A 12,018-nucleotide genomic window follows, 5' to 3' on the forward strand; every position below is an offset into this window, starting at 1 on the left:
TGACACTTCCATCAAGAAGAAAACTGCAGAGGATAAGGAGCACCACAGTGGCACACAAAGACACAAGCGCGAGCTCCTTGTCCAACGGCGCACGCGAGGCAGCTCAAGGAGGGCTAGTGGGAGCTCGAGGAGGATGAGTGGGAGCTCATGCTCCACTGGATCATGGTGGAAAATTCCGACGACACCCATAGGCAATCACGGCGGGAGGGAATCGCGGTGTCACAGATCTGAGCGACGGTGGCGGGGCAGGTACTTGGCGACGGAGTAGGTACGTGGCGACGAAGGCGGAGCACTTCCTGTATGGCGGCAAATAACGCAGCTTGGCGGCGCTGGCCCCTTGCGACGCACGGCCGAGGAAGATAGAGTGGAGGGACTTGTTTGTAACGGCTTTGAAACTGCAAGGGCTTTTTTGTAAAATTAGCATTAAACTGCACTTGCGAGTTGCGACCAGAATTACCGGACAAAGGGAGTACATCTCATGCAGCTGGGAAAGAATTTTAACCCAAGCCGGTCGCATCCTAACGCAACTCGCATTTATCCGTCTCCAGAAGGATTTTCAAAAACAATCAGCAACAGGATCCACAAAAGACAAAAGAATACATTGCACCATCCAAATCTGAACATTACAGCAACTATTTCACTGGAACATTCAGAACCCGGGAATTAGGATCATAGTCCAGAAAGGAAATCAGAGAAGGCAGTAATAGTAAGATCATTGCAAAACTGCAAGCAAGCAATTCAAGCACAAGATATAAACTAAATAGTACATGAGCGCAAGCAGATTTATATGAAGTTCACTTATTCATTAGTTGATGATACTGCTGTACCAGCAACAGTTTAAACCACACATAACACGGTGACTCTATAGTTCATTAAACCAACCACAGTAGGACAGACGCAAACGAGAAAACAGTTCAATTGAACAGACAGGGCACCGCCCACCGGACGACCCAGGACTTCCAACGCTAGGGCAATTACTGACCACCACGGAGGCGGAGCACCAGGTGAAGGGTAGACTCCTTCTGGATGTTGTAGTCCGCAAGGGTCCGACCATCCTCCAGCTGCTTGCCGGCGAAGATCAGACGCTGCTGGTCCGGGGGGATGCCCTCCTTGTCCTGGATCTTGGCCTTGACATTGTCGATGGTGTCTGAGCTCTCCACCTCCAGAGTGATGGTCTTCCCAGTCAGGGTCTTCACGAAGATCTGCATGCCTCCCCGAAGGCGGAGGACAAGGTGAAGGGTGGACTCCTTCTGGATATTGTAGTCAGCAAGGGTGCGACCATCCTCCAGCTGCTTGCCAGCGAAGATCAGGCGCTGCTGGTCCGGGGGAATGCCCTCCTTATCCTGGATCTTGGCCTTGACGTTGTCGATAGTGTCAGAGCTCTCAACCTCAAGGGTGATGGTCTTGCCGGTGAGGGTCTTCACGAAGATCTGCATGCCACCCCTAAGACGGAGGACAAGGTGAAGGGTGGACTCCTTCTGGATGTTGTAGTCAGCGAGGGTACGACCATCCTCGAGCTGCTTGCCAGCGAAGATGAGACGCTGCTGGTCCGGAGGAATGCCCTCCTTGTCCTGGATCTTGGCCTTGACGTTGTCGATTGTGTCAGAGGATTCCACCTCAAGGGTGATGGTCTTGCCCGTCAATGTCTTCACAAAGATCTGCATCTGCAAAGAAGAATCACAGATAGGATTGGTAAGCATAAAGAAGTAGACAAGGCAAACTCACAATGATAGAGCAGCAAATATTAATGCATTGACAAGCTTCTATGGCAACACAGAAATCTACAGATTTCATTGATATAATGATTACACATAGCTGCCAGACATGCATTTTATGTACTCTCTCCGTTCCTAAATATAGGTATTTTTAGAGATTGTACTAGTGGACTACATACGAAGCAAAATGAGTGAATCTACGTTCTAAAATATGTCTATGTACATCCGTATGTAGTCCTCTAATGAAATCTCTAAAACTACTTATATTTAGGAACGGAGGGAGTAAGAGAGAAACCTAGCTTCAGGGTAATAAATCAAGCACATCGGACACTACATGTATTTGCTATCTCAATGATTCCACAAGCTTCAGGAGAAAAGAAATCTACAATCCTAGGCCGGACGATCTTGGTACAACAGCAATCTGATAAAAGTGACAGATCAGGCAGTATATGTGTGTGGAGAAATTTTTATCACACATCTACTATTATGGTTCATAAAGATTTACCAAGCTGGAACAGAACTGTAATAATAGATAAAACATACATAGATTGACATATGAGACCATATGGCATCATGAATTCGCTTGGAAGACGGATATACTAACCCTTTAATAAAAAATAGAAAATAAACACAAAATCCCTACGAATTCGCTAAAGCTTAACAAAACTACCAACGCAAATAGAAAAGCTTATACATCAAGCCAGGGACTCAACAGAGATATTTTCTTCATCAAAGAGATACCAGCGAGCAAATAGGTTCATGCACATCTAAATTTCTCACGGATTTCCATATAGCTGTTGGGCATGCTTATCAGGACGAAACCTATCTTCGGGTCAAAATCAATGGCAGTACAAGCGTCTAGAGAAAATTTATATGGAATATAAAACATGCATAGATTAACATAAGAGACCACACGTTATCAAGGAATTCATCCTGATCATTCAATACAGATTAGCACACGCGAAATCCCTACGAATTCGCTCAATCTTCACCGATCTAACCACAGATCGGAGCCAAATTCCACGGCACTACACGCCCAACTACCACGGAGTAGCACAGAAACGCAGATCCAGACGATATGGGGAGAGGGGAAGGGATCGCCGTACCTTGAAGCGGCGGGGGAGGAGGATTCGACGAGCCTCGGGTCGATTGGAGACGAGATTGGTTGGGGATTTGTTGGTTCCGTTGCGGGGAGCGGTGGTGAGGATTGGAAGCTGGGAGGGGGTCGGTATTTATGACGACTGAACGATTGGGCACGGGACCGGGTGGAGAAGGAATCCCTTGCCGTGACGGCTCCGTCTGTTTGATGGGTACGTCTCCGCGAAGGATCCGACGACGGGCGCGGAGTGTTCGAGAGAGGACGGCTGTGTACCTCAGAAAATACAAAGGAGAATCCAGCGAATCTTTCTTTACCTGTATATATCTTTATCTTTACCTACTAATTCTTATCTTTACCTCTTTACGTACTACTAAAGCAAATAGTGCTTCTTCCGTACCTCATCCAAATTACCTTTAAAGTTGACTAAAATTACACACAAATGCCAGTTATAAATCATAAAAAACGCTTTAAACAGGAAAATCTCCGGATTGGACCGGCCCATGTAGGCACCTCCTATATTACGTTCTGGGCGTTGGAAAAAGATGCAGCACACCTGTTTCGGCCGGTCCATGCGTGGACGTCTGTTTTTTTAGTTTAGTTTTTTTATTTTTCTTTTCAGTTCCATTTTGTTTTCCTACTTTAAATAATTTAGAACTTCAAACAACTTTTCTCAAATTTAAGAAACTGAGAATTTCGAAATAAAATATTAAAAAAAACATATTCTTTTAGAATTCAAAAACTACTCAGGAGTTTTGATAAATGTTTGCATATAAAAAATGTTAAAACTTTGAGAAAATGTCCATAAAATAAAAAAGTCAACGACTTTAAACAAAAGCCCGTGTAAAAATCTTAAAAACAGTTCGTGCCTGTGTTTTTAGTCTCATTTTTTATTTTCATTTTTCTGTTCCATTTTTTAGTTTAAATAATTTAGAACTTTGAAAAACTTTTGCAATTTATAAAACTGGGAATTTTGAAATAAAAGTTTGAAGAAAATATAAAATGTTTGTGAATTCAAAAAATGCTCAGGATTTTTGTAAAAATATTCGCATATTCAAAAAAATGTTCATAATTTTTGGAACAATGTTGGTGAAAACAATAAAAGTCCATGATTTTGAAAAAAAGTTTGTGTGTTATTTTTTGAGTGCAATTGAAAAAAATGTTTGCTAATTCAAAAAATGTTCATGCATTTCAAGAAATGTCCTAAGATTTTAAAAACATAATATGATCAGCATGATTGGAGATTATAATTGTTTTTCTCCCGTCGCAACGCACGGGTCCTTTTGCTATATTAATAAAGCAGCTACTGCTTCTGCCGTACGTCATAATTTTTACCCCTAAAGTTGTTCTAAATTACCCACCATGCCATTCACAAGTTAAGAAAACGATTCAGATTTTCGCTCCTGTCAAAATCGCCGTGACGTATCGTTCTTACAAGTTTGGACAAGAAATTGGTACAAACGCATGGGTAATATAGTGGCTGAAGCCGCCCCCTGCTTAAGGGCAGACTCGGGTTCGATCGAGAGATCCTGCGGCTTTTTCCAGTCTCTCCTTTTTCTTTTTATTACAACTAGCATGCACATCCTCCTTTCCACTACGTTTTCATGGCCGGTCCATATTTTTCCTATCTTTAAATTATTTCGTAATTTCTCAAAAATCTAAATTTAAAAAGTTGTGAGTTCTAAAAAAATGTTCATGAAATCATACAATGTTTGTTATTCAGAAAATTCAGACTTTGTAAAAAAATAATGAATTTAAAAAATGTTTACGATTTCTAATAATGTTCGTTATTTCAAAAATGAATTGTGGATGAGACAAATGTTCATTATTTAAAAAATATTCAAAAATTTGGAAGAATTTAGGAAAATGAAAAAGAAATAAATAAAAAAGTAAATAGAAAAACTAAGAGAAAATGTGAAACCGAAAAGAAAACATAAAACATAAGATAATAAAAAATAAAAACCAGGCAAAAAGAGATTCATTTTGCAAAAGCGATGGACACTAAACTGTTGATATGAGGTTTATGTACGAGTGGTTTAATATTGATTTTCATATTGTTTGAAATTATGCTAATAATGATTATTATTTTCATACTGTCATGTGGTCTATTTTAGTAGTTCTTCATAAGATTGATCTAAATAGCTTTAGAATTTAAGCGGTTAAGTCTTTTAGGTTTAGGTTTTACTTAGTTCTTGAGAAGTGTTTATATGCCTAGGGGTTGGGAGTAGTTTGTGATCGACGAGATTAGTTGTTGAAGTTTTAAAAATCCCATTGTGCTACACAATAACAAGTGTGGCGTGCAATGGCTGGCTCATAGTCTTGAGATTTACCACGTCAAATGCATTGTAATTACATGGATACACCGGACATCATTAAAGAGCGTGGAAAAAATAAAGAAGTGTCAACATGATGAGCCACTGTGTTAAAATTAAAAAAATAGAGGACGCTCATACATCGAGGTATTGAGTCATACTTATTTGGTTAGGGCGTAATATTTTGACTCCTGTTGCAACGCACGGACATATTTGCTATTTAATAATAAAGCAAATAATGCTTCTGTCGTACGTCATAAACATTACCCCTAAAGTTGTTTGAAATTACCCACCATGCCATCCATAAGTCAAAAGAAAACGGTTTGTTGTTTATCACAAATCGCTCCGCCATGTATTGGTTTATAAGGGGCTAAACCACACTTTGGCACCTAAGTTCTCCTAGCATACTCGCTTGAGTGCGCTCCTTCTTTTTGGGAGACCTGAGTTCGAATATTGTCCTAGCATAATTTTTTCTTTTTTGTTTACCTTTTCTTCTTTTTCTCCTACCAGGCTTATTCAAATCAAGCAATTTTCGTTTATTTCCCCTTTTTTCTTACCTTTTCTTCTTTTCTTCTATCAAGCTGATTCAAATCAAAGCGATTTTTGTTTAATTGTTTTCCCATTTTTGTTTATCTTTTTTTTTTCATCACGTTGATTCAAATCAAGCGATAGGAATTGGGAGGAGAAGATGAAATGGACTATTTGTCGAAGAGCCCAACTATCTATGATAGGTTGTCAAATTGTATACCACTAACTAGACCGCGAACAAAAAAATTGCCCCAATGGCCTCTGGATTAGTTCATCTTGATTTCTTTCTGTAGTGCCCCAAGTGTAAAGATATCCCTTTTTGTAACCTTCCATCTGGGACCACCTTGACATTGTCATGAGAGCTATCTATGCATGCATGATTTTATGTGTCACCTTGTATTCCTTCTTTTCATGCATGCATCCATGCCATACCATTCTTAACATGCCTTGTTGTGCTTGCATCTATACCTTGCCATGTCTTAGTGTGGAGATTTGTGATTTCATGCTTTGTGTGGCTTGTGTGGAGTGGAGCATGTGATAGTAAGTGCTAGGTTTTAAAAAAAACCTCTTCACCCCCTCTCTCTCTCTATTTCCCCTATGTCAAATTTCACCTCTTCCTTCCCCTTTTAAAAAAATGCCCATGTTTTAGTTTAGAATTGTGGTGGATGAGTTATGTGAATTACTGTTTTGTTGGGTGTTTAAAAGGGTGCAAACAATTGCAAAACAGAACCCTATAAATCTGTTTTGCAAAATAATTACTTGCACCAAAAAAATCATTTTGGTATTTTAGAAATTTGGGGCATAATTCCCTTGTGCCCAGGAGTATTTGATTCTATTTTTCTTAGGCCTTAGATTTTCTTGGGGGTTTATTTGCTGTGGTGGTGTTTAAAAAAAATTAGCAAGGGCCAGGCTTCCCTCTTCTCTCTCTGGCGTTGTGGCCCAATTCCTCCCTGGCCCAAAGCCGCTTCGCGCCAGGAGCCCACACGCCGTCCCTCGTCTTCCTCCTGGCGACGTCACGGTGTACGACCGACGCTCCACCACTGATCTTCCTTTCCCCTCGATCTGGTGGCTCCAAGTGTGCCTCCCGGGGTTATTTAAGCGGCCGGCCCTCCTCCCCGCAACCCTAGGACGCCGTTTTCCCCTCCTCTCATCTCTGGCGCTGTCGGGAAGGATCCCGAGCAGAGCCACGCCATGGTCGGCTCCAGGTGAGCTCGACGCCGGTGGATCGGCGCCCCTCCTTCTGCCCCAATCGGTTCGAGAGGGTGCGGTGGTCCAGGTGAACCCATTCCCGTCAAGACCGAGTGGCGGGAGCGGCTACTTCATCGGCCTCGTCGTCCTCCTCTTCCTCCTCTACGGCGGCCGTCCTGCTGCACCTCATCGATGGCAGCTCCGCCACCACGACGAGGGACTCTCCTCCCAACACTAGGTGAGCGAGACCGTGCCCTCCTCCTCGTTTCCTCTTTGTTAGGCGCGCCGGGCCTCTTGCTCGAGGCCTGCCGGAGTTGCACCGGCAGGCTGTGTGGTGTTGCATCCTCGCTGGTGCTGCGACAGGGGAGTCCTCCCTCTGTTTGTGGAGACGTAGTCGCGGGTTTGATGAGGTAGCCCCGTGGCTATGTGTAGCTGTAGCAGGGGAGCTCTCCCCTTCGTGTTGCAACGTCGTGGTGCAGGGGCTCTCCTCCGGTAGCGCAGCGCAGCAGCAACCCCGGAGAAACACCCCAGCGATCTCCCTGTCGCTGGTGTTTCTCTGTAGGCAAAGAGGGTTTCCTGCTAGCTTACCTGTTTCAGTCCCCTGATCTGTCAATTATCATATCGTAGCACAGTGGTATAGCAGGTGTTTGTCTTCGAGAGGGTGTGGGTTCGAATCCCAGCTTGCCCCCTTTTTTAATTCCTGCTTCTTGGCATAGTGGTATGCAATAGCTGCGATTGCTCTATAACATGTTCTTTCCCTTGTTGTTGTCGAACTAGAGGCTGCAGTAGAGTGGTAATGCTGTTGGGTGTGCTAGCAGGGGATCGAGGGTTCGAATCCCTCCCCTGTCCCTTTTATTTTTTTTGTTTTGTTGCAATTCAGATCTGTTGCTATGTTTGCTTGCAAAGTTGCTGCACATGCTTGGTCTTTTGTGGGTATTCTTTTTCACTCACTTTAGCTTGTGTAGCCTAGAATATTTTGGTGATGGTCATATATGTTGTGTGTGTGTAGGTGATGCACATACATGTGGAACCTAGTAAGTGCATGTAAATGAAGCTTGCATAATACTTGCTTGGTAGTTTTCCCCTTATGTTGTCCTTGGGGTTTTAGAGCTTATGATGAGGTTTGTGGTGATGAGATATGTGTGTGTGTGGAACTTCCCCACCTTTGCAAACTATGCACCTTCACATGTCCATATGTGAGAGGGCATGGTGTTTCGTGTGTGGGGTGACTTAGTGAGAAGTATTTGTGTTGTTGATGTGCATGACACAAAAATGGGGTGCAAACCCCCATGTCACTTTGTCATTGTGCACATGAACTCAACCTTTATAGTTGTTGTCTTAGTAGGAACTACATGAAATGATGCACTAATTACTAGGCATGATTTGGAGTAGTTTCCTCTCCCTGAATTGTGGTCACTTGTTCCAAGTAAGTATCCACATATTATAGATGATTTTGGGGTAGAATCTCCCAAGGAATCCAGTGGTGAAGTTTGTTTTGCCATTAGGATACTTTATGGAGTTGACATATTCAGATTTGTTGCAAGTTTGATCCTTGATTCCATGGAATAGGTGGAGCCCAAGGGCATGAGTTTTTGTGTGATAGTAGTAGGGGTTTTGCTCTACACCATAGTGGTGTCATTTATCACTTGGTGTTATGTGTGTGCAAACTATGCCTAGACAAAGTGGGCGTGTGGCTGGAAAAAGTCCAGCTTAGTGCAATCTGAAATTTCACTAAGTCTGGGATTCTGGAAACATTTTCTTCTCTTATAGATGAGGATGTGCTGGTCATTGTATTGAGAACTAGCCTTAGTTCAGTGCTAGGATTTTGAACCTGATATGTTTGTGAAGCTCCCTGTCAAATTTAAAATCATTTGGAGTCCAGTAGGTTGTGTTTTGATTGCTGTAAAAAAGCTTCAGAACAAAGACAGAAACTCAGGTGCAGTAATTTTCACTGAGTCCCTGAGATCTGATGGTTTTGGAAAAGTTTGTGGCCTTGTATCTTCTAGAGTTTAATTCCTTTTGCTGTGATTCTTGCTGGTGCGTGTAGTGTTCTTGGTTGGAAACAACCACATATATTATTTGTCATGTTTGGAGGCCTGTAGCTATGTTGCATGTAGCTCCCAAAGTGCTAAGATGCAGATTATGGCAGATTATGTAGCGTTGTCATTTTGATCTTTGTGTGTGCTTAGTTGGTGTTGTGGTGTTCTTCCTTGATCCAATCCATTCATGTTGGGTTGTTACATGTCTTGGCAACCTGGGAATACCAGATCTGTGCCAATTGTGAGTGTGGTGTTGATTCTTCCACGTAGAGCTTCATATCTTCTTTCGTTGATTCCCGTTGATCCGTAGCTCCGTTTGCAATGTTCTTTATATGGTTTTGCATCGTTTTCACGAGCCGCATCTGTTCATGTCATTCTCATGCATGTCAAAATAGCTTAGTGTACAGTTCTGTCCAGAAACTTGCAGTAGTTTATTTTGCTTGTGCTAGTGATAGAATTAGTGATGCATGCCCATTTTTCATCCCATGCATCATGTGATTGTTGCATCTTGTGGTGCTGCTGTTCATTGGCTGTTATTCTTATGTTGGGTAGCACTAGGATCGGAGAACGAATACGTGGAGTCAGGATAGTACGTGTAGGACGAACCAGAACCATTCCAAGCTGAGGATATCACAGGAAAGATGATATGACCTTGATTCCATCTCTAGACTTGTTGTGCTAGTTTCGTTTCCTTGTCATATTGCTCGCTGCCTACCGCTGAAATTAAATTGCCTCTTGATATGCCATGAGCCCAAACACTGTTCTCCTTCCTAGCAAAACTTGTATGGCTAAGTAGGCTTTGCTCAGCTACTAATATTAGCGTTGCTAGATGCAGGTGCTTTGTCTCATGTGATAACATGAGCTTGATATCATTATCTTAAATTCTGTTATTTAATTAATGCACCTATATACTTGGTAAATGACGGGAGGCCTAGCCTTTTGCCGGGTGCTTTGTTCCGTTATTGCCGCCTTAGTTACCGGTTACCGGTGTTTGATTCCATAATGATCGCTCCTAACACGTTCGGGGTTGTTATGGGGACCCCCTCGATAAATCACGTAGTGCTAAGGCTTGTCCGACAGGACCCAACTTTGGTGTTAATTTGCTAATCACATAATAATAAACTGGATAGGGAATAGCTACCCTGAGGATTTTAATCAACAACCCGGGCCAGTTCTCCTCATGAGTGTTGGTCCAAACTAGAGCACCGTGCGGGGCCATCCCGGGGCAACTCGGGAGATTTCTCTGGACACCGTACGCTTCGCTTATCCGACGTGTCCTGAGACTGAGATACGCGGTCTTATCAGGGTCATCGACACGTCGGGAGGTCCTGCTAGTCTTGTCTTACCTTAGCGGTATATCTTGCGTATAGGAATCCCAGTGAAGCTTTGGTTTCCCCCAGAGTTGAGGTTTGCCTCTAAGGAATCCGACGAGATCACGAGATTCGTGATAGAGGATGCCTTTGCGGCCTGTGTTCGTTTGTGATGGACTAGTTGGAGCACCCCTGCAGGGTTTAATCTTTCGGAAAGCCGTGCCCGCGGTTATGTGGCAACTTGGAATATTTTGTTAACATCCGGTATTAGAGAACTCAAACATAAGCTAATAAAATTGCCAACTGTGTGCGTAACCGCGACTGTCCCCTCGAAGATCTCTCTTCGATTGGGAACACGGTGGGGTTATGAATGCCGTAGGTAGGTGTTCAGGATCACTTAGTGATCAAGTAATCCCAACCACTAGTGTAGACCACCTTCACAATTACTTCGCGTAAGTTAGCCACTTAATCAAGCTTAGGATGCTGCAGCCTGATACACCTCACCCTTACCCTACCTAATAACATGACTAGTTCTGGCACCAAGGTCTTAGATTGCTGAGTCCCCGTGGCTCACGGATTCCTCCGAAACTCCCAGCAGGTACACGTACCCCAGAGACAGATGATCCCGACGGCACCCAGCTGGCGTGGCAGTACGACGAGGAGACAGACCGCCTCTACGTGAACTATCCAGAGGACTGAGGCGTGGTCGTGATCGTGGGCCTACAGGCAGGGTAGCATAGCATTTCTATGTTTTGTAGTCCGTAGCGGAACTACTTTGATTGTATCTGTGATGTACTCTGAGTTATTAATAAGAAGACAGTTGAATCCCGAATTGTCTACTTTTATTATTATTTGTGCTATGTTACTTGCTTGCGAAACGCTTAGATGCGCTTCTTTCCTATTCGGGGGCCTCGACCCCCAGATCGGAAAGGACCGCATCTTGGTCGTTACAAGTTGGTAATCAGGGCCTTACGACCATAGGAGCCTTTGTGTGATCGTACCTGGCCGAGTTGAGTCTAGAAAATGTTTTGAGTCTTAGTTATATCGGAGAGTAGGATTCTTTTTTCTCCTCTTCAATGCTCTGGTGAGGTTCCCGTCTTAGGAAATCTTTAACTCTACTCCTTTTCTCGCTAATTTTTTTTTAGGATCACGCGGGTATTTGTGAAATCTATATGATTTTGATGTGACGGAATCCTGTCCTGGTGCCTCCTATCTGCTCTAAGTATCAGGGGAGTTGAGCTCCAGGGATTATCGCGCACATCGCCATCATTCAGATTTCTGAGTATCTAAGAACGGAGGGTGTTCGTTATTGCTTCAATACGGGTAGTGGTGAGATAACCCCGATGTCCCCAATACTGGTGTAGATTGTTCGGGGGTATTACCACACTTTGTATCGTTGTGATCACGAGGATCTGTTGTAGATGAAGGTCCGAGATGCTGGTTGTGTGTTGAAGGATGTGATACAGGTGACGGGTTAGTTTAGGAGTCGTGTGAAATACTCCTTGTATCCGTGTACCTGATTGCATGACCAGTTATTTCGGGAATTCATAGGTGGGATATCTAGTAGTGTCTTATAGGACTATCTTCCTACAGACGCTTGATTGAGGTTTGGGAAATCTCGGTCATATGTTTGTTCCGAGCAGTTCTAGCTCACACTTGTTTGCAGTGGTCCTTATCGGAATTTTGTCGTCTGTTACATTGAGGATGCACTCTTGCTATGTTGTTTGAGTGCAATGCTAAACTCTGTTCAGATATTCCTGTCTTTTGATTCAGCAATATCTTCAATTATTCTGTGGACTAATATGATGTCCGTCTTCAGGATGGCTCCAC

The 12,018-nt window shown here is 43.2% G+C and overlaps 1 protein-coding gene across 1 annotated transcript; it reads right to left on the bottom strand.

The window, feature by feature from the left end:
* Window positions 1-782: 782 nt before the first annotated feature.
* LOC123401361 (polyubiquitin 11) lies at window positions 783-2,946 on the bottom strand. Its single transcript, XM_045095149.1, has 2 exons — window positions 2,822-2,946; window positions 783-1,664 (listed from the first exon to the last, which is right to left on the bottom strand). The coding sequence occupies exon 2, from the start codon at window positions 1,662-1,664 to the stop codon at window positions 975-977; it is 690 nt and encodes a 229-aa protein (XP_044951084.1). The 5' UTR covers window positions 2,822-2,946; the 3' UTR covers window positions 783-974.
* Window positions 2,947-12,018: the final 9,072 nt, after the last annotated feature.

The sequence above is a fragment of the Hordeum vulgare genome, chromosome 6H, assembly GCF_904849725.1.
Source record: "Hordeum vulgare subsp. vulgare chromosome 6H, MorexV3_pseudomolecules_assembly, whole genome shotgun sequence".
Classification (NCBI taxonomy): Eukaryota; Viridiplantae; Streptophyta; class Magnoliopsida; order Poales; family Poaceae; genus Hordeum; species Hordeum vulgare.

Bases quoted from the DNA above. Each gene is read 5' to 3' on its own strand.
- LOC123401361 (XM_045095149.1), bottom strand. From the start codon at position 1,664: ATGCAGATCTTTGTGAAGACATTGACGGGCAAGACCATCACCCTTGAG.